Below are 21,350 nucleotides of genomic sequence, written 5' to 3'. Positions count from 1 at the left end.
TTATTGGTTTGGACATGGATTTTTTGTGCTCCACCCGAAGTGCCCCCGAGATTTATTGGTGCCTCAAGACCGCCATTTCTATATGCTGGGACCATCTCGAATCATTTGTTATCTGTATCCCAAGATAGGTGAACACAGTAACCACCTCTAGCAAACAATTGTTCAAAAATATTTTTGGCCTGGGTCTGCGTTTTGTTGCAAGGCCATCAGCTTGGTCTTACCCACAATGACTTCCAGGCCATGCTCCCCACAAAAAGAATCAAAGATGTTCAGAGCTCGCTGCAGACCGCCTGGAGTTTTGGATAGAATTAGCGTATCGTCGGCGAACATCAGGATCGGAACACTGAGGCCCGCCAACTATGGCGCATCTACACTGGCGTCCAACATTCGAGCCACAATCTCATTTATGAATAATGAAAAAAGCAGGGGAGCCATTGCGCACCCCTGGCGCACTCCACGTTCAACCGGGAAGTCAGCAGAGGATTCACCATGCATGCCCCATTGGATTTTAGCGAAGTTGCATTCATGCAACCTCATTACCAGGGTAAGTAACTCAGCCGGGAGACCCATTTCACTCAAAACTGCCCAGAGCTTTCTTCTTGGGACCAGGTCGAAGGCAGCCCGCAGGTCGACAAAAGCAACATACAGACTGCCTTCGCCTAGCACCACTGTCCCCCACTGTAGCAGAGCAAAACGAAACACCTGGTCAACTGTACTAGTGGCCCGTCGAAAACCAGCCTGGTAAGGGGACAGAGCATTGTTCTCGTCAACCCAATCCATCAATTTGTTAACCACCATCCTACCTACCACTTTTTGAACGGTGGCAATCAGGCTTATCGGCCTGTAGTTGGCTGGAAGAGACCGATCCCCTTTTTTGTATATGGGTATGATGATCGCTCCCTTCCATAATTCCGGGACGACCGATCCCTTCGCAATGGCATTTCCCAAAAGGAATATATATCTGGCCCACCGTGCCTTATCATTTAATTTTACTTTAATTAATCACCCTCTCTGTTTTTCAGGAATCTTAGTTTTGCTATGAGATTATTTTGTTAGAGGATCACCTTTGCTGTTGTATTAGAACATTGCTCATAGCCTGTTCTTTTTAAGTGCAATTTCCTCTTCAAGCCCAATGATAGAGAAAGTCTGTTTGTGCGTTTCATACTCATTTCCATCTTTGTACTGTAGTAAATAATTTAAAGATGTACTGTCACTAGAGAGTGTGGGGAATCCTTATTTTATGTTGTATTTGTTCTTGCCAACAAACTCCTTCTTTTGAGGACTGAACTAGGTTGGAGAAAGCTATTTCTCGTAACTGTCTAAGCTTCCTGCATTCTGTTTTATTTTTCACTCCTTTTAAGGTTGCTGTATAGAACTTGATGTAGAAATTAATCAAGGATCTGTATTCTGTTCGAGTTGTTGGCATTTCAGGCTAAGCAGTTGTAGGCGGATGATATTTTGGTCTGTGGAGAGTCAATTGAAAAGTATAACCCAGGGAAGCCTTACACATATCGAGGGAGGCACTTCTTACACTCAAACAATTGTAGTTGAGTATCTAGGTTGCACCGTATCTGCGGAAGGAGTCGAACCCAAAGAGAACTTGTTAAGTGCAATTAAGTTGGCGCTCTTGCCCACAGACTAGGATCAATTGATATCTTTTATGGGTTTAATTGAGTACTATTCTGTTTGTTGAAGTTTGCAGACAAAATAGAGTGTTTGAGATTATTACTAAGGAAAGGCCGTGATTTGTGTGGAGTAATGAACAACAAAAAGGCTTTGAGTAGTTAAAAATAAAATGTACAATGCAGGAATATTGCCATTTTTTGATACCAGAATAAACTTGGTGCTTACTGTTTATGGCAGGGCTTTGGGCATTGGGATGGATGATTTTTTTCACAAGTGCATGGAAAAATTGAAAGAAGAGTAGACTTTGTCTTAAGGGCAGTGACCAATTCTGGACAAAACTACTCTGTTACAAAACTTGAAGTTTTAGCAGCAGCCTGGGTACCCAAGTATTTCATGACCTACTTGTAGGGAACTAAATTTGTGCTATGTATGGATCATAAACCATTATTTAGAATCCTGATTCCTGGTGGTGAGGGAAAAGGGGTCTGCACGATTAGCTGGGTGAATGATTCAGTTGTCCTTGCTAAAGAAAGTGAAGGTGCTATACCTTCAGTGCATGCTGCTGTAGCAACTTGGGGTACTGGTGCAATTATAGTTGAGGACTGGATGAGGGGGATGGAAGTTGATCCAACTTCAAAGGAAGTAAAGCACCTCCTTCTGTTGGTTAATAGAAGGGAAAGTACTATTTCACCTTCAGTTAGGTCTTATCTTAAAGTGTTGGAGGAAATATCAGTGTGTGGTGAAACTATGATGATGAGAGGAGAAATATTTGTTCCACCTCTGGGTTTACACCAAAGCTAATTGAAGTAGCGCATGAAGGACATTTGGGCCAGTCTTGGACAAAGAAAATACTTAAAAGTGATCTGTGGAGGCCAGGAATGGGCACCTAAGTTATCTTGTAGGGTGAGAACTGTAGTATATGTAAGGAAAGTGAGAACATATTAAAAGTAGGAGTACAGTCTGAAACGGGACATATTAGAGATCCCGGTAAGCCATGACACACCTTGAGTATGGATTTTTTCGGCCCAGGAGTGAATGAGAATTGCATTTGTCAGCACATAGGTCTGAAAACACTGTGTCTTTGTCCCGGGTTGGGGTGATTGAAGTCTGGAAAATGCAAGTATATCAAGTCAGCCTTGTTCTGTCACGAGGTGTCAGGAACCAGAGACCACCTGTATTTTTACGTGATTACGTCCATTTGGAATCTTAAATTTGTTCATCTTTTCTTACTTATGCATAGCTGCCAAGGTTTCAGATCGCTCATGTGTGACATTTTCATAAATTCAGTGGAATTATGAGTGACATTCCAAGACTATGAGTGACACTTTTCAGGAGCAAAATTAAGCAATGAAAGACGAGGCAAAGAAACATATAAATATCAGAAATTACATCAATTTGAGCAAGGAGAAACTCTCGGAAGATCTTAAAACTGCTCCAAAGCACCAGAAATGGAGGCCACAGATGAGCAGAGCCTGAGCCAGCCTCACTGACGTTGAACTCCGCTTTGTGCAGATTGTAGACAGTGACTGCAATGCAGAGTTCAGCTCAGGCACTGTAACACCTGACGCATGGTACTGGACAGGGCTGGTTTTACTCAGACCTTGCAATTGTGAAATTAGATTCCAAGACAATTGTAGTCGTTGGAATCAAAGATTCCTCCATGCTCTTCTTTGTCTCATGCTCTGTTCCCAACAGTCACATACAAACACACACGCACACCTGCGTCAATTCTTCTATTCTCCTTTATACATTCACTTTGCAATTAGAATAAAACAATTACTTTTGTTCACCAATTTATACTCCACCAGTATAAATGTTCACTGTCCATTACCAGGAGACTCCTTAGAGAGGCTTCTGCTCTTTGAGGATCAGGAATCACCGTTCTTCATTACTCTGCAGTGCGTGCGAGTTAGAGTTAGCGTTAGCGTGTGAGTGCGTGTGAGAGTTAAAGTGCAAGTACAGGTGCTAGTACAAGTGACAGTGAAGGTGTGAAGAAGGTGAGAGTGAGCTTACTGGTGCAAGTTCATTGCATGAGTGGGGTGCAAATGAAATGACATTTCAACTTCCATGACGGGTGCGAGGAAGGTTACTTGTGCATGTGGCAGTGAGGTTGCTGGTGTAAGTATACCAGTAGGTTTATGAGTGCAGGTGCGAGTGAGTTTACTGATGAGTCGTTCCAGAACAAATGGGAACAACGGTGCGAGTACAGGCATGCATGCATGTGCCAGAGCAGAACTGACCTCTGATGTAATTGCTTTAGCAGTGCTACGTGTTTAATGTTGGGACACTACATCCTACCAACTGAAGTTAAGCCAGAAGGCGTGAAGAACAGCTCAGTCAATACCCCTTTTTATAGTTGTGGGAGTTAAGAAGAAATTAGACAAATAATAAGAATGCTATGGGAAATATGGAACTAAAATGTTTACAAAATAAATTCCAATTTACTGGTACTGCAGCAGCGCAACTATTCTTAATCATACAGGACAGAACCACAAGCTAACATGTACAATACCATGAGTGACAGGGTGATGAATTTACTTGGAAACTAGCGGTTAGGGAATGTAGCTCACTATTTTAGCATACAATGACAAATGTTTTCTTGTATTCCTAAACTTTATCAGCAGCAACCTGGTTTTAAAGTCGGTTCAACTGCTTTGCATAACTTTCTGTGACGTACCTTTTGCTGTATAATCACTGAAGCACGGCCTTTTCATTTAATGCGTGGCATGGATATTGACTGGGCACGAACACTGATGCTTGAGAGTCTAGTGACTAACATTAATAGAAATAGGGATGTACTCGTACTGTCTCTGGGACTGATTCCGCTGTACTTTATCTGACCACATACTGGCTGGGGAAGGCCTTGTCATGGTGAGCTGCAGAAATCCTCCATTCAGCCACTAACTCTATCCGGTTATGGCAGACTCACTCATGTCGCCACAAAGTAGGTGGTACAGAGTATAGCAGACTGCTGGTTGGACGGTTGAATTAAAATCACCATCAGACTCACAAAGCAGATTGGAGTAATCTTTATACCCTGGCTTGCGTGCGCACACACACACACTCCTGTCATGGCCGGAGACATCAGCGCTTTTTGGGGGTAGTCACAGCACCCCTCCCCATGCACTGAGGATGGCTGGGCCCTCAGGTAGTGCAGCACTGGAAAGCTGACATTCTGTACGCCTGGCCTAGTTGTTTGCTAATCATACACAGAAAAACACTAATAATAAAAATACCTTTAATACCTTGATTTAATTTGATCTGACTATCCACTCATACCCGTCAATTCATCCTCATTTTTGGCGAGTGTCACCCTCTTTTTCATGATATTCACCCTGCTAAAAAGCAAAATGCTTCCATGGGCTTTCACAGTCTCAAGCTCATTGCAAAACTGCATTACTAAGTAATGCTATAATGTCTTGACACTTACTTTCCGCGAGCGCCTTTACGTCCGGTCCGCCTGTCAGCAGCTCCACGGTCCAGGACTACGCCAGCCAGCGAGAGCTGCATTTCAGGACAGGGCCGGCCGCTGGATTTTACCGCGAGCTTATCATAGCAGCCTGGCCTGGCTGCTGCAACACTGGCGACGGTCTCTCCTGTTGGCAAACTTGCACGGCGTCAGGCGCCACTGCTGCACAGTGGGCTCTACATTTGCTGCGGTCCCGTGGATGGATCCGGCGGTCGCGGCGGGTTCATTGATTTTAATTTGCCACTATACGTGGCGGTGCCAGCAGTGCGGCTATAATTTTCCGTAGCCTAGGCCAGCCTGCCTCCCAGGACTTAACTGCAGCCCCAATCAGCAGCAGGACGTAACGTCGTGCGGGCCGACGCCTATGACGTTGGTCAAAATGTAATGCCACGTCCGGGGGAATCATAACGTCGTCTCCATGATACATTGTAGCAACTTCTATCTCAGCAATCCCCCAAGAAGCCCAGTGCTGCAGTGAGCGCGTACAACACGGAGGCGCGCTACCATCCACTCCAGCTTAGTGCAGTCAGTAAGCAGCCCTACCGGCTTGACAGCCCAGGCGCTATCACCCTATTATGCGTGACAATGCATTTCAGTGTGGTGATGCCAAACACCACACTGAAATGCGTGATTGTCACACCTGAAGCGTGATACTTGGCAGGCATGCTTATGTTTCATTGTGTTTATTGCTGTTTGTTTTATTCTTATCTTCATTATAAAATGTATCTGTTATGCATTTAATTTGTGTTTGTAAGGGAAGAGAGAAAGTTACATTAGAGCGTGATGTAGGAATTGGAATGCAAGTAGGGTCCGTATTCTGTTGAGTAGCTGGCGTTCCAGGTTATGCAGTTGAAGTCTGAGTGACTGAGGAATTACTATGCTTATGTTGCAGTTGCATATAAAGCTTGGCAACTTATCTCTGCCCTGAATACTCTTGGCCTTTTTACCACAGAAGTTCTTTGAGATCAAATGAAGTTGATGCTTGCATTGTCGGAAAATTAATGCCCAGCTGTTACTTTCAGTGCAAGTAAGCTGGTCTTGTCTTCCCTCCTTTCGTTTCCGTGATAATCCTGTACGCATGTTTTTAAAGTTTTTTTTATATAAAAGCATCATTTGAGGAGACCTTCAAGCCACTGCGAGGTGGCTTTTCATCTCCTACTCAGTGCAGGCCACTGTATTCATTCTTTGATGGTCCTGGTCCCTCTCCTATTTGTGGGAGAGGGTGAGGGTGTCTGTGACGTGTCCTACGTATGAGGATTGGCAAGTTTCTTTGAGGCATACTTCTTTGTCTTGCTGCGGTGTTGTCTTCCATGAGGCAGCCCTCACTGTGTCGCACGTTGTGGCATGGGACTCTCCGAGGCCTCTTTGTGTTGCAGCAGTGGGAGATAAACTGTGTCGCCTTGGGTCACACAGTAAAGAGATATATGATGGAATAGAGGAATGGTATAGGCTACCTTCAGTGGAGTCTTCCTTGTTGCACGTGTTGTCAAGCGTAGTGAATGGCGTTGTGAAACAAGATAGTCCAAAGTTGTGGAGTCACAGAGGTAGGTTTGGGGGCGATCATCAATGAAACTTTTTATCTGGGCAGTTGTAGGATCGCACCTTTACTTTTTCACTGTGTGAAAGGAAAGGTGTGATAGAGAGGCAGAGAGTGTACATTGCCGTCAGAACTTAACTTTAATAAATTATTTCAAGTGAGCAGTGGCGTTTTTATTATTGCAAGCAATTTCTTATTACGACTCGAGTTTAATAAGAAAACGGTGGATAAACTTTCATATAAAAATTGCTCAATAATGGGGCGTGGCTAGGCAAGCCAGCATGGCGGACGTGTCTTAGCTGTGCTCCGTCCAGCCCGTTAATTATCCTGTATATATCCTGACTTCCTCCACGCGTTTGAAGCCTTGAGGGGTCACCCCTGCAGCCTGTCGCGACGCTCCTCCGGTATTTTCTGCTATCCGTCGTGGCCAGAGACCGGAGCTGTGGTCCCCGTGAAGTGGGGCCTGGTGTGGATTGGAGTAGCCGGGACGTAGTGTTTGGCGCACCCCGGGAGTGTGGTGAGCTGACGGCACTATGACCTGCGCTCTGTTTGGCGGGTTCCCGCGGCAGCGGGCCCCGCGGAAGGTGATCGAGGGATATATCGGCCCCCTGTGGATCCCGCAGTGCGGCGGTTCCTGCGTGGAGCCCCTCCATCCATTGTCTTGGGGTCCCCACAAGGTGGGGCCTAGCGCCGAGCGGAGGAGCCGGGTGGTGGAGTTTGGCGCTGCCCGGGAGTGGGCTGACTGCACTGTGCCCAAGCTCTGCCAGGTGGGCTCCTGAGGCATTGGGCCCTGCGGTAGGAGATCAGGGGCATATCGGCCCCCAGGGGACCCCGCAACGCCGCAGTGGAGCGGCTGTCCCAGTGTGGAGGGCCCCCTCCCCTTGTCCTGTGTCCTCCCCTGGATTGGCCCGTGCGGAGCGGCCCCTGATCAGTGGGTCCGGCGCCTACTGTTGCTGCGGGCCTCAGAGATTGGGCAGCAGAATCCGGCCTTCACGGTGATGGTCGGGGTCGCAGCCTTGCCAGTGGATTGGGCTTGCTGAGCGTCCTCGAAGCCGTGAGGTGTGGGCCGCGTGGCAGCCTCACGGGTGGCGCTGGCCTGAATGATGTTCTACTGCGGTCATATCGGGCCGCGGAGGTGAGGAGTGTGGTATGGGGGCTGGAGTTGTGTTTCGCGGCCAAGCATTGATATCGGCGTCATCCTAGCCGAGAATCCGGAGAAAGGAGTGTGGAGTGTTTGGCCGGACTGCGGGGGTGCTGGCATACGATCGTGGGTGCCCCTCCTTGCCCCCGGGTGGTGCCCTCGGCGACGTTCGTCCGGACGGGAAGGGGGCTTTGGGGGCGGTGGTAGCAGCCAGACCCTGCTGCTACGCAGGGGCATTGGGGGGGCGGTGGCCCCCCCTGTGCAGAAGATCCGGGGCTGACTCCTGGGCCCATCTGGTTGGATTGCGGGCTCTGGTTTGAGGGAACCTTCCTTCCGGTGCGGAGCGGCCCAGCTTGGATTCTGCGGTGTTGGCGTGGGATTGCGTGTGGACAAGGGAGCCGGACCTGAATTGTGTGGATACCTGCTACGGGTGGCCATGACGCGGGACAAGGGCAGTGGCGGGGCCGCAAAACATGGGCCCATAGACAAATTTACTGGACCCGGCGGGGGGACAGGAGCAGCAGGAGGGCAGCAGGAGTCCGGGCCGGATTATGCGGCGTTGATGGCAGCAATCACTCAGTACCGGGATATGCTGGACGCTAAAATAGGCGCAATGGGCTCAGATGTCATGCTACTGCGCCAGGACTTGCGGAATGCCGTGTCTCGCATTACCGAGGCAGAGACCCGGTTCTCAGGGGTAGAGGATGATGTCGCGGCCCTGAAGTGTAAGGTGGCCAATATGGAAGGTATTCAGAAGGCCTGGCGCTCCGAGCCGAGGATGCGGAAGGGCGGGCCCATCGGAACAATTTGCGCTTTGTCGGTTTTCCGGAGGGCTGCGAGAAAGGCAATATGGAGGGTTTCCTGACGCAGTGGTTGGAAAGCTGGCTTCTCCCTGATGTAATGTCCCACTGTTTCGTGATATGGCGGGCCCACAGAGCTCTCACACAGAAACCTCCGGTAGGGGCTCGTCCGTGGCCTGTGATCGCCAAACTTTTGAATTATCATGACCGCGATACCATCCTGAAACAGGCCAGGGAACCCCTGCTCTATGAGAACCAACGTATCCTGATCTTTCTGGATTATACACGTTTAGTACAGCAGCAGCGGCAGTCGTTCATGGCCTCCAAGCTCCCCTATGCCTTGCTGTTTCCTGCCTGCCTGCGGGTTGTGTTCCAATCACGCACCCATTTCTTTGATACTCCGGAGGAGGTATTCAAATGGACAGACAAAACAGTGATGGTGAGGGTGCACACACCACCGGGTCTGGAGTCGGATTCTTCTCTGAGCGAGGCACAATCAAATACTTCCCGAGGCTTGCGCCGAAGGGGGAACTGGCGATCTCGGTCCTGGCGGCGCTCTGCGTCTTGTGGTGCCTCCGACCGGGGGACAGCGGCTCCTGAGCAACAGACAGTAGACCCTTGACTTTTGTTCCCTGCTGCCGGGAGGGTGTCGGGGTGTTACCTCTAATAGGCCTATGGCAATGTTTGCTGCAGTGGGATGGAGGGAGTTGTAACATGGGCGGACTTCCCCTTAGCCTGGTACTTGTGGGGGGTGGGCCTAGGAGTTATGGGCTGTAGGTTGGGGATCCATTGGCGTGGGAGGCCTCTGGTCCCTCGTTGGGGGCCGAGTGCCAACCTTGCCGCGACAGGTACTTCAACGGTTTTGAGGTATGGGGTGGGGGGTGGGGAGTTTGCTAATATTTTGGGGGTTGTTTGTTCTTGTTGGGCATGAGTCGTACAGCCGCGAGGGGTTCCCTACACTTACTTTGTGCACACCCGCACGGCCCTGTGCCCGGGCTATGGTCCTGGTCATTCCCTGATGGCGGGTCACACTGACAATGCTTCAGGGCCCCAGGGTTCCCTCCGTATTCTCAGTTGGAATGTGCGTGGAGTCCTGGATAAAATCAAGAGGGGGGCAGTGCTACGCCAGGCAAAGAGGGCTAGAGCTGATGTACTATTGCTACAAGAAACCCACCTGCTGGGAACTAAGGCTCTGTGCTTGCAGCGCTATGGGTATCAACAAGTCTTCCATGCAGGCTTTGCAAGGGGCTCCAGGAGGGTGGCCATATTAGTGCATTGTAGAATCCCGTACATCCATTCAAAGCAGTGGGTCGACACACAGGGGCGATATTTATTTATCAGGGGTATGGTCGGGGAGGATCCTCTGGTTTTGGGATGTGTATATGCTCCGCCCCCCCTACAGTGGTCGCTCGTTGAGAAGCTGTTTGCGGTATGGGCAAATATCCCCGACGCGGTATCAGCTGTGGAAGGGGATTGGAACGATGTTCTGGACATGCTCAGAGACAGGTACAGACCTGGGGGCGGCACGGGAGTAGGCCATTCCACCAAATTACATGATATGGTTGAGGGCTTGGATTGGGTGGACACATGGCGGCACTTGCACGGTAATTCACCGGAATACACATTTCTCTCAGCAGTCCACAAATCCTTTTCTAGGTTGGATTATATTTTTGTTCCTAGAGAGATGGCTGGCAGGGTAGAGTCGGCCGACATACTTCCGCGTGGGCTCTCGGACCACTCCTCTATCTCTGTTGATCTCCAGTTGGGCAGGGGGCGGCGGCCGTTTCGTTGGCACCTCTCGGTGTGGCACCTGCAACAGGAAGAAAAAACGTAGGCACATGGGTGAGGCAAACGCTGATTACTTGGTTCCGACACTGTGGGAAGCACTAAAGCCCACGCTACGGGGGGGGGGGGGGATATTGCTTGGTGCGCAGCAGCCCGAAAGAAGTGCAGGCCGGACTTGGTGTGAGCCGAGGCAGAGATAGAAGCGAGGGAACGCCAGGGCCGCGCAGCGGGTGAGGGTCAGGCGGTGGGGCAGCTGCTCCTAGCGCACCAGTCTTATGCTTCCCTCCTGATGGATGAGGCGCGGCAGATCTGGCTTGCAACGCGCAGCAGGATATGTCAGTGGGGGACAAATCTGGCAAAATGCTACATCGGCACTGTCAAGGTGCCTTCCATGCGCAGCTCATACCGGGGATACTTGATGGAGCGGTTGCCCAGATTACGGACCCGAGGGAGTTGGCAGAGAGCTTCGCTCTGTATTATGCGGAGCTATATGCCCCGAGAGAGTGGCTACTAGAATATATGGTGGACAAGTTCATAGTTGATTTGCCGCCTAAAGCCGTGTCTGATGAGGTGCGTGAGCGGTTGGAGCTCCCGCTGCCAGACAAGGAGCTGGGCACGGCCCTGGATGAGCTCAACTCTGGGAAAGCTCCCGGTCCAAATGGGTTCCCCAGTGAATTCTTCAAGAAATATCACTTACAGCTAGCCCCTCACTATAGGGCGGCGTTAGAAGAGGCCAGAGAGCAGGGCAGACTCCACCCGGACTGTAGACACGCGGAGGTGGTGGTGTTTCACAAGCCGGGCCGGAACATCATGCCTCTTACCGCCCAATTTCTCTTCTGAGTGTGGAGGCCAAAGTCCTGGCCAAAGCGTTAGCCAACCGGCTTCTACCTCATATTTCAGCACTTGTACACCCAGATCAGGCCGGCTTTATGCCCCAGAGGGGGACCAGGCACAACATTCGGCGAGCGCATGTGGTGGTGGCGGCGGTTCGATGTACTGAGGAGCAGGCCGCACTTCTCCTGGAAGATATGGACAGGGCATTCGACTCGCTAACCTGGGTCTATCTGTTCGAGCTCCTTCCCCTACTTAACCTCGGGCCTCGATTCCTGGCCTACCTGCAACTTCTATACACTGATTTGACGGCTTTGGTTCGAGTGGCGGGAGCAATCTCCTACAGATTTCCCATCAGGCGGGGCACCCGGCAGGGCAGCCCCCTCTCGCCATACCTATTCGCCCTGGCTATGGAGCCGTTGGCTGCCTGGGTGCGCATGGATGCGCAATTAAGTGGGTTTGAGTGGGCACAGGGGCTGTCCGATAGCATCGCACTGTATGCGGATTATGTCCTGTTCTTCCTTACGGATCTCAATAGGTCTGGCCGCGCCTCCTGCGGATAATGCAGATATTCGGAGAAACGTCGGGGCTCTATATGAACCCTTGCAAGTCTACCCTATGGTTGCTGGGGGAGCGGTCAGGAGTAGTTGATAGGGCATCTACATTGCAGGTGGCAGTGGGGGGCATTAAATACATGGGGTGTTTTTGTCGGAGGTGCCAACAGTCTCCTGGGAGCGAAATCTGGCGCCAGTATGGGAACGAGTTCGGGCGGATCTCAAGACCTGGTCCCGTATGCCGCTGACCATCTACGGCAGGTCAGCCATATTCAAAATGGTGGCTCTCCCCCGGCTGTTGTACCAACTGCAGAACCACCCATATCCCATCCCGCCCAGATGGTTCCGGCTGGTGAACTCTGTACTGGGGCAGTTTCTGTGGGAAGGTGGTACTGCGCGTGTGGTGCTGCACACCTGCTTTCTATCCACTTATTGTGGAGGGTTGGCAACCTCGGACATCCTCTCCTACTACCAGGCCTCTCATCTTCTGGTCTTGTATGAGTGGTGGTATGGTGACAGAGGGGACCCGGCGTACGCTCTGGAGCGCTATCTTATGGGGTCTCATATGCTGCACACTATTCTGTACACAGCACCGCTGCGGAGTGCATTGCCACTGGCCACGCAAGTGGTGTTTCGGATTTGGAGACAGGCTCTGCACCGTATGGGATGGTGGAATACCCTAACTGGTGAAACCCCCCTGTGGAACAATGGGTTGTTGCCTAGCCTCAGGCGTTACAGGGCTTTCGGAGATGGGACAACATTGGCATCTCGACTCTGGGGGATGTACTGAGGGGTACGACCCTTAAGCCCTTTCAGGATCTTTGTAAGGAATTAGGTAAGCCCCGCTTCCAGTTTTTTAGATACCTCCAATTCCGTCATGCACTGTCCCCCAGCCAGGAGGATTTAGAGTTTAGCCCCCTAGAAGCGAAGGTATTTATGGGAAATTCGGAGATGAAGAAGATATCACCAGTCACCAGTCACGCACTGTTCCCCCACACTACAGAAGCTCCGGGAGATATGGGAGGAGGATGTGGGCGAACTCGAGGAGGAGGATTGGAGAGAGGCTTTGGCTGCCCCCACGGTGCAGCCATAGCAATGCGCCTCCTTCTCATCCAATTTAAATACTTACACAGAGTTTATTTCACCAGGGTTCGGCTGTGGCGAGAGGGAATGATTGCATCACCGGAATGCCTCCCCTGTGGCAGGGAGGAAGGGACCTTCTTGCATACAGTCTGGAGTTGCGGTTCCCTAGATCAGTTCTGGAGGGGGGTCTTGGCCTGTTTATCCGAAGTATTGGGGTGGGAGCTCCCACGTACGCCACAGTTTGTCTTGCTGCATTTGATGGATGGGGTGGGTGGCAACGTTTATAAGAGACATTTGATGCAACTAGGCCTTACGTTGGCCAAGAGACGTTGCCAAAGCGTGGAAAGGTTCACGGGCCCCGTCTGTGGCTGTATGGAAAAAGGGGTTCGATTTTTGTATGGGGCTGGAGCAGCCGATTTTTGTGGCTCGGGGCGCTTACGGAAACATTATAAAATTTGGAAACGCTGGGCTGATTATAGGGGCCTGTGGCTTGAGCGTCCAGTGGAGCTGGATGACCTCCCGGGGGTGTGATGCCGGGATCGAGAGGCGCTGGGGAATGGGGTGGGGGGGTCTGGGAGGCGGGTGTGTGTGTGCAGCTATCTATTCGGTGCACGTTGTGTTGTGGAGGGTGACACGTGGCGGATCTTGTGCGACTCTGGGAGGCGGGAGTAGGGGAGGGGGGAGTTCGGGGGGAGGGGTCTGTTGGGAGGGGGGAAGCTTGTTAAGTGCTGCTCTGTTCTATACTTGCTTGTTCTTGCTCGTAAAGAAAAGTCAATGGCATTTCAATTGATGTCATGTTTTTAATCTGCAGATGCCTCTGGTGTGCAGAGCCCTGCGAAATTTGTGCAGTCTGTCAATAAAGATTGTTTTAAAAAAAAAAAATCCTCAATAATTACTTTTGTAATCATACTAATTTGCAGTTGCTTCGAGTGCCCCAATCTTCCTTTTTTAGTATGGGACACCTAATGAATCCTTTCCTGGAGTTGGAAAAATTAGTTGACATTTTTTAGCTGAAAAACATAGTTTATAATGGTAGTTCACTGTAAAGAATATTTTCTAAAAATCTTGTATGCAAGGCCAGCTGGACTGTGAATCCCCGTATTATATTAAGAAGCACAGCAAATCTTATTCAAAGCCATTTCGCCTGTAAATAATAAACTATTTGAGAGATTGTTGCCTTTTTTGAAAATCATCATATTTCAATTATAAATTACATTTACAATTAATACAGAAACATCCCCTTGAAAGGGCTTCAAATTGGCATGCATTCCTGTTAATGTAATTCCAAAGTTAGAGAGGTACCCTTATAAATGTAGGGGACATGGTTCACACACCTTTAAAAATGTTAAATAGCATGTAGTTGTCATGCTATTTAGCATTTTTAAATCTGTCTGATATTTTTATTATTTTGATAAACTGCATACTGTATGTGGTTTTCTTGAAATTGTTTTTTTTAATGTTTTAGTCTGTCATTTGCTGTATGAATTATACTGAAATAGAAAGGATAAGGAGATAATGTTGAAAGTGAAGACAAACACCTATGTCTAAAAATAGTATTTTTAAATTGTTCTAATTATGTTCTAGAAATAATTATTCTCTTGAAGTGAATTTGTGGTGATGTGATGCCGGCAGAGCTCTACGAATGTTCTATGATGTCATCTAGAGTGTTTTTCTGTATATCTGGATAATACAATGAATAACATACATTTTTGCATATATTTGTGTTCAGTATTACGATTCTACAGAACGACTGATGTATGATGAATGAGTGGATTGAATATTCTAATAAGGTGTAGAAATTGGTCTGTGTGGGATATTTTTGTGATAATATTTCCTGTTAATGTAACTAGCTGCCCCACAGACGGTAAACATTGTTTACTACGAAACCGGAACACGACATGCCATTACAATGCGGCCGTTACAATGACCGCATTGTTACAACGCATTCCATTACTCTGTAAGTCGGAACAGCGACTTGCTATAGGGGTCAGAAGGTGTTGGATTAAAAATCCAACACCATCCCTACTGTTGCACCGGCTGGAGTTGGAATAGTAAATTATACTATTCCAACATCCAGCTCACCCGTAGAGCAAGTCTTTGTTCCGACGGTCGTTGTAATGACCGCGTTGTAATAGCATTCGTTGTAATGGCATGCGTTAAAAAAGCATGCGAGGTAACGTGGCATATTCCCTACAGACATATGGTTACTGATTTTAATGCAGCCCTTAAATGTAGCCAAATCAAGCATAATTGCACAGTGGGTTTGGTGCCATCTTGATGTTCTTTAAAAATGCCATAAGGAATCCACAACACCCCAATGTTCAGTGGTGCCATTCATTTTTATATTTAAATGTATTTACTCTAAAACAGATAACAAGGGGAATACGTTTGTGCACATGTTGACTTGAATCCTTGCATGTCTGTTTACAGGAAGCCCCTGCCTTACGTGTTTCAAAGGGCACTGATAACTTGGAGATTGACAACAAAAATACAGAGCAGCAAAGAACTGAAAGCCCCAAGGAAGATAAAATCTGTCAGCCAAAAAATGAGTCGCTGGAACATAATCAAACACCAAAACCTCAACTTCCCACTGAGATACATAGAAGAAAATGGAGTGAACGTGAGAAACAAGATATTCTTGAGGAAAGCCCACCTGCTCCGCATCCTGAACTACCTCAATCACGAGTGCGCTCCACTGCTGATGAGGAGACGGATGCAAGTCCTACAGGCCACACGGGAGGATCAGTGCGCAATGAGGATACTTCACAAGGGTCCACACAAACCTCTAGCAAGCGAATGCCCTGTGTGTATGGACAGCAGTGCTACAGGTAGGAACCAGTTGCTTGTATCACACTAAACTGAAACTACATTTATTTTTCTGTATTAAATCTTGCAATAGGAATGTTTATTTTCATAAGTGTTTTGAACTGATGGATATTTCTAACCATAGATTCCTCACTTTGTGAATACCCCCAGGTACCAAACTGGATCCTGAGTTTTTTCTCAGTATTGCTTCCGACAAGTGGCGTCATGCGACTCTGCGTAGGGTTCACCCCACCTTTGAAGTTACGCTGGAGGCCCCATATGCACGCTACCCCTGCGCTGTGACATAATTTATTTATAACATAAATTGAAGGAGGATGCCAGTGACAGATCTGGAGTTCTGCGATCGCTGACATACTTACGGTTTACCAGCCTGAAAATCAGGTTGCTAGACCGAGGGTTTGGCGGAGAAGGTATTCCGTTGTAATTGCAACAGAATAGCCTCTCTGCTAATCTCTTACAACAGCCCTTACAATTTGTGAAGTTTTAAATGTTATAGGAATGCCACCTCCCATGCCATTTTGTTGCAGAATTGCCGAATTTATCTATGATGAGACCTGCATAGGCATTTAACTAGGATTCCATGAGATAACATAAGCCAAGGCTCACAGAGTAATCTGGAGTGCTGACTGCCCTTTCCACAGTAGAGTCCCTCCCATTTATAAACATTCCTGGCTGCTCAATACAAGTAGAAGGTTTGCTTCCCTCCCAGCTTGTTACAATCATTAGTGGGGATTGAATGCGTGGATGAATATAGATATAACAGATCTTCACTTGGTAAATGCAGGGTCGAGAGTGGAGTCTTTCCTGGTTTTGACTTATAGTCCCTGAAAAAAGCTGGTTAAAGTAGGGCTTAGTGGCTGGTAGCAGTCAGGCACGGATGGGCTTGCCTTTGCCATAGACGCACAACTACCACCTCTAAATAAGTCCTGTGAGGGTGGCATATCCAAACTAGATTATACCTCCCAAGTCCAGCCGTCGTCTAAGATGCCCACTGTGACTTTGGCCAATTCGGGAAAGCTAGCCCTATCAAAGTCCATAAAGTGAAGAAGGCCCCCAGAATGCGAAAAGAAAGACAAGCCATCCTCCTACACGATGGCAGACAAACACACAGCTTAATAAACTCTCGCTCACAACGAGTGAGCACGAGGAAAACTCGAAGTCAGTCACAGCATACAGGACAAATATACCTCACAGCTCCCTGTGAAATTAGCTAACAATGGCTTTCATCATCACAATAACAGCCTCAAACCACTGCTCTGCTTTGCCCTTGTCCACTGTTAACTGCACCTTACTAAGAACAGGATGTGTGTGTTTTTTACTACAAAACAGTTCTATGGACTTTTAAATGGCATTTAATAGCGCCCACCATAGGTTTCTGCACAGCAGTTTGGGCTGAAATTACTGTTTCGGCAGCCATTACCCAACATGGTGCGCTGACTACTGTGTTGGAGAAATATAACACCACCATAAGGGGGCAGGGTGAAATTTACCCTGACACCCAGGTACATGCTGGATTAGCAAATCCTGAACCCTGGACATGTGGTAATGTTTACACGGGCGGATTGGAAGCAGGACCTAGCAGCAGCCTCTGGTGTGAATCCTTGCTGCACACAGTTTGGCCACACACAGCCTAAGGTGTGCATGTAGTAAACACTTCCTGCACACAGCTGAAAGGTTTGTGCAGAGGGGTCTGGATGAAGGCCAAGCATTGCGGCCATACTCTGTTATGAACAGCCAAAAGCAGTGTGCAGTGAGGGTTGACTGCCCTGGGCAGGACACAAGCCAGTCCTTGTGGCCAACCCCCATGCTCTACAAGGGCTGGTTTCTCATAATTGGTTGGGCACAGGGAATTTTGCATATGGTATATGATGATAGAAATGGCGATACCCAGCCCAGTGGTGGGGGTCTAGCCAGCTTTCTCTGAGGAAAAGGACGTCCGGGGGAAGGGATGAGATTGTGTTCCAGATCTCCATGGCATGTTTGCAGAGCAATCATTCATTGAGCAGAATACACTGGAGTTGTGCAGCGGCGGTCTCGGTCAGCGCGGGGGCCGCAGTCATGTTTGTGGTGTCCTGGCATTGTTGCTCACTACAGTGTTGCAGGTGAAGCGGCAGTGCTGGCAGGAGAACGGGCCTCTAGAAATGCTAAATGCTCATTTCAGTAGTACTAATTCTGAATGGGTATAGCAGGCTGAACAGCAGTACTGTCAGGGAGCAAATGGACCGGTTGGCTAATGGAGCAGCAGCAGGGGAATCAGGAATGAGGACAGTAAAGGCCTGGTTTTTTGAGGGAAAAAACAAAAATAATTAATCAGTTAAATATAACGAATTTTAGAAAAACAATATTTTCTTTGTCAAAAAAACACATTCTTTCATTGACACACCCCGACCCCACACGTTAGAGAATCGATTGACCTACCAGACTTAAATGCTGCTCCAGTCCTGCCAAGCGTCACGCAACAGGTGTGACGCTCACGCATTTCAGTGCGGTGATCCGCATCACCGCACTGAAATGCATTGTCACGCATACCAGCGGTGCCTGTCACTGTGCCCGGCCTAGCTCTCTCTGCTGCTCCCTCCGAGAGAGGTGCGCCGCGGCCGCCGGCCTGCCCGTCTTGTTCCTAAACACTCACACACTGTCCTGCAGCTCTCAGCTCTGAGAGCGCTGTAATGTATCGACTCTGCACTCTGCCACCAGGAGCTGCCTGTTGCACTGGAAACAGAATGCGTCTGCGACACATGAATTTTAATGGTGCGGCGCCAGCGCAGCTCATGACACAGGGGCCGGGCTGCCAGTGCCCTGCTCTCGGCCCGACCGGTGATACTGCAGCAAATCACCGAGGACCGTGTCACCAGGGGGGCCGGGAACAATTAATCAGGATGTGCGGCGGTACAGTCTGCCATCACGTCCGGCGGCCCGGAAGTAAAGCCGGTGGCGGGGGATTTAAATCTGCGAGTGCAGCCTGCCACAGCCTCTCTCATGCCATGATGGCAGACTGCCCGCCGTGGCCGCAGGGGGCCGCAGACCGATTGCGTGTCCAGCTGGTCTGACCAGGAGGACGAGGCACGAGTGCGGCCGGGGGGTGGGGGGCGCCGGTGGCCGAGGCGACGAGTGTAGTCCGGCCATGAGTGGAGGCAGCAGCAAGCAGCTCTGCCTAGAGATGAAGACACAGGCAGTGCCCTGGCAGTAGTGGCAGTCACTGCTGCACATCGTGGCTGGGCAGCAGCAGGTGGTCAACAAGTAGTAAGTAAAGTTTCAGCCCCCACGCAGCGCTGGCTGCACATGCGACGCCGGTGATGAGATGTCAGTCACAGTTTATTTTTATTAATGTTCAGCAGTGCGCACGTCGTGCTCTGGTGCATCAATGCATTTAAGCCAGCTTGCAATATTGTACAACAGCCAGTTAAGTCAGCCCTCACGCAGCGCTGTGCACGCGACGCGGCTGGTGTCACAGTTTATAAAGTTCAGCAGTGCACTGCATCAATGTCATTATGCTTGCAATATTGTACAACAGGTTAGGTAGAGTAACTAATTGCATGATTTTTGCTTGCGAGAAACTGTCACTCATAGTCGTTGAAATGTCACTCATAATTTCACTCACATTTTTAAAATGTCACACATGGCAATCTGAAACCTTGGCAGCTATGCTGCTCAAAACTGCACAAATTATTTTTTTAATGAAGCACTGGGTATAGCGCAGATAGGTTTCGTCCTGTGTCTCCAGACATTAGATTAGTTGTGAGCAGCGTTTCCTGCCTTTGTGACTTTTCCTCTTTTTCTAACCCTTTTAAGATGATACTTGACACCTGTGTATGTGAAGAGCAGTGTGGCACTGTGGCTACTGAGAGGAGTTGCCCTTTCACCAGGCAAACACAAAGTAAACAGTTCCTTGGGTTAGCTCATGCCATGGTTCCCTGTCAAGACCTGGTACAGTGAAGTCAATACAGTTAACAGAATGTTTGCATTCATTTACCTCACATTTTGCTTTACCCACTGCAACAATTATTCATAATTCAGTAAATTGGTTGTTTTATTGGATCATCCTTGATTTGGGCTGCATCTGTAGTAACAACCTGAGATTCCTGTTTGGTCATTTATGATACCATCTTACTTGCGTTCAAGATGTTTGAACACCCTAATTTCAGACATTATGCTGAGGAACATTAGGCAATATCCAACAAAGTCAAATTAATGGAGTGTCTTTTGCAGCTCACTTTTGCCCAGATATTGAGGTGGGCCCATTGTCACAAGAAGAACCTATGCAAATAGGGGTAGTCAGGGGTCCTTTGGTAGAGAATGAAAAGGAATGTTAGCATAATGCTAGATTTTGTCTATGTTGTGGTGATGCAGCACTTATTATTTAGATCTGTTGTATGCACCCTGAAAAGGATTTGGGTATAAAACAACCCCACGAGAAAGAGAAGGGTTCAAGTGTACATGGACTGCTTTATTTTGGATCTTTCATGAGTACTACTGACATGCATTTGTTTCTTCTTCCAAGTGCCTTGAGAACAGAAAGACCGTTTGTAAATTCTTCAGCACTGTTGGATAGTGGAGCTCTTGGCAGGATTAAAAATAATATTCTAAAAAGCTAAAACTGATACCTCTGGTAGTTCAAACTGCTGGTGGTTCGCCATTGGTTTTAGGCCCAGCATGGGAGAGGAATTGGCCTAACGCCTAGGGCGGTCGACCTGGAATCTGGGGACCTAGGTTCGAGTCTCGGTAATGACACTGAACATCCTGTTGTTCTGGGCAAATCACTTAATCTCCCCGTGCCTAATAAAAAATGAATGTGTCATCATGTAATGCAAATGGTGCTATGTAAAGAGCTCTGAAACCCGATTCGGGTCAAGCTCGCGCTATATAAAACTCAGTTAAAATAAAAATTACAGGAAGTATTGTCTTTTTAACATCATAGTCTATTATAATTATGCTGTGATATTTGGAATATTTGACTGAAGAGGCATTATTCCTAGTTTAATTTGTCTACTGTGGCAACCTCATTGTCATCACAATTTTGTCATGTTAATTGTTATGCTTCTGTGGGGTATTGATCTCCAAGTAAAGAGATAAAGGATCCCACATCAAATGTAATTTTGACTTCTGTGCTACTCAAGTACCATGACTGTTTTTCAATTTTTCATAAGACTGATGCCTGATAGTTACCCTCTCGGGGATTTTATTGTTCTTTACCAATAGAACTGGGTTCTAATGTAACGTTTGGATGCATCTACTCCTTATCGGAAAAGGAGATAGTAGTTCAATGCCAGTATTGCTGCAGTGTAGTGCATCCTCTATGTACTAGCGGCTTCAGTCCAAACAGCCTGCACTCTGTGATGCCTGCCAGCCTTTTCCTTACTGAAGTGCACTCTGCTTGTGGAGATTGGGAGTGCCACCTCTATACACATGAACCACCCAAGTGGTAAGCCAAACGTCCGACCCCACTTCCTAAAAAGGTTTCAGCCATCCTTGAATTGCTTTCTACAAATGTTAAAGAGAATCAAAGTTTTCCATGAATTTGCTAATTTTTACTGTCAATGTATCGAAGACTACAGTGAGATATCTTGTAACACAACTATTAATGAAGGAAATCATGAGAAAAGTAGAGGATATTTTGGGGATGCTTTAACTGAAAAGGGCTGTAATTTGTTTAAAAGTTGTTTTCTATAATCCCAAAGTGTGTACCATGCAAATATTC

The 21,350-nt window shown here is 48.2% G+C and overlaps 1 protein-coding gene across 3 annotated transcripts in view; it reads left to right on the top strand.

Annotated features, from left to right (window-relative positions):
- The window catches only part of APLF (aprataxin and PNKP like factor), a 791,103-nt gene that overhangs the window by 496,512 nt on the left and 273,241 nt on the right, over positions 1-21,350 (top strand). For all 3 annotated transcript variants that reach the window (XM_078649586.1, XM_078649585.1, XM_078649587.1), the window contains exon 7: positions 15,257-15,654. In XM_078649586.1, coding sequence (XP_078505712.1) covers positions 15,257-15,654 — 398 coding nt within the window. The remainder of the gene's footprint in view (positions 1-15,256; positions 15,655-21,350) is intronic.

The sequence above is a fragment of the Lissotriton helveticus genome, chromosome 6 (genome assembly GCF_964261635.1).
Source record: "Lissotriton helveticus chromosome 6, aLisHel1.1, whole genome shotgun sequence".
Taxonomy (NCBI): Eukaryota; Metazoa; Chordata; class Amphibia; order Caudata; family Salamandridae; genus Lissotriton; species Lissotriton helveticus.
This window is presented reverse-complemented; position numbering and strand designations above follow the sequence as displayed.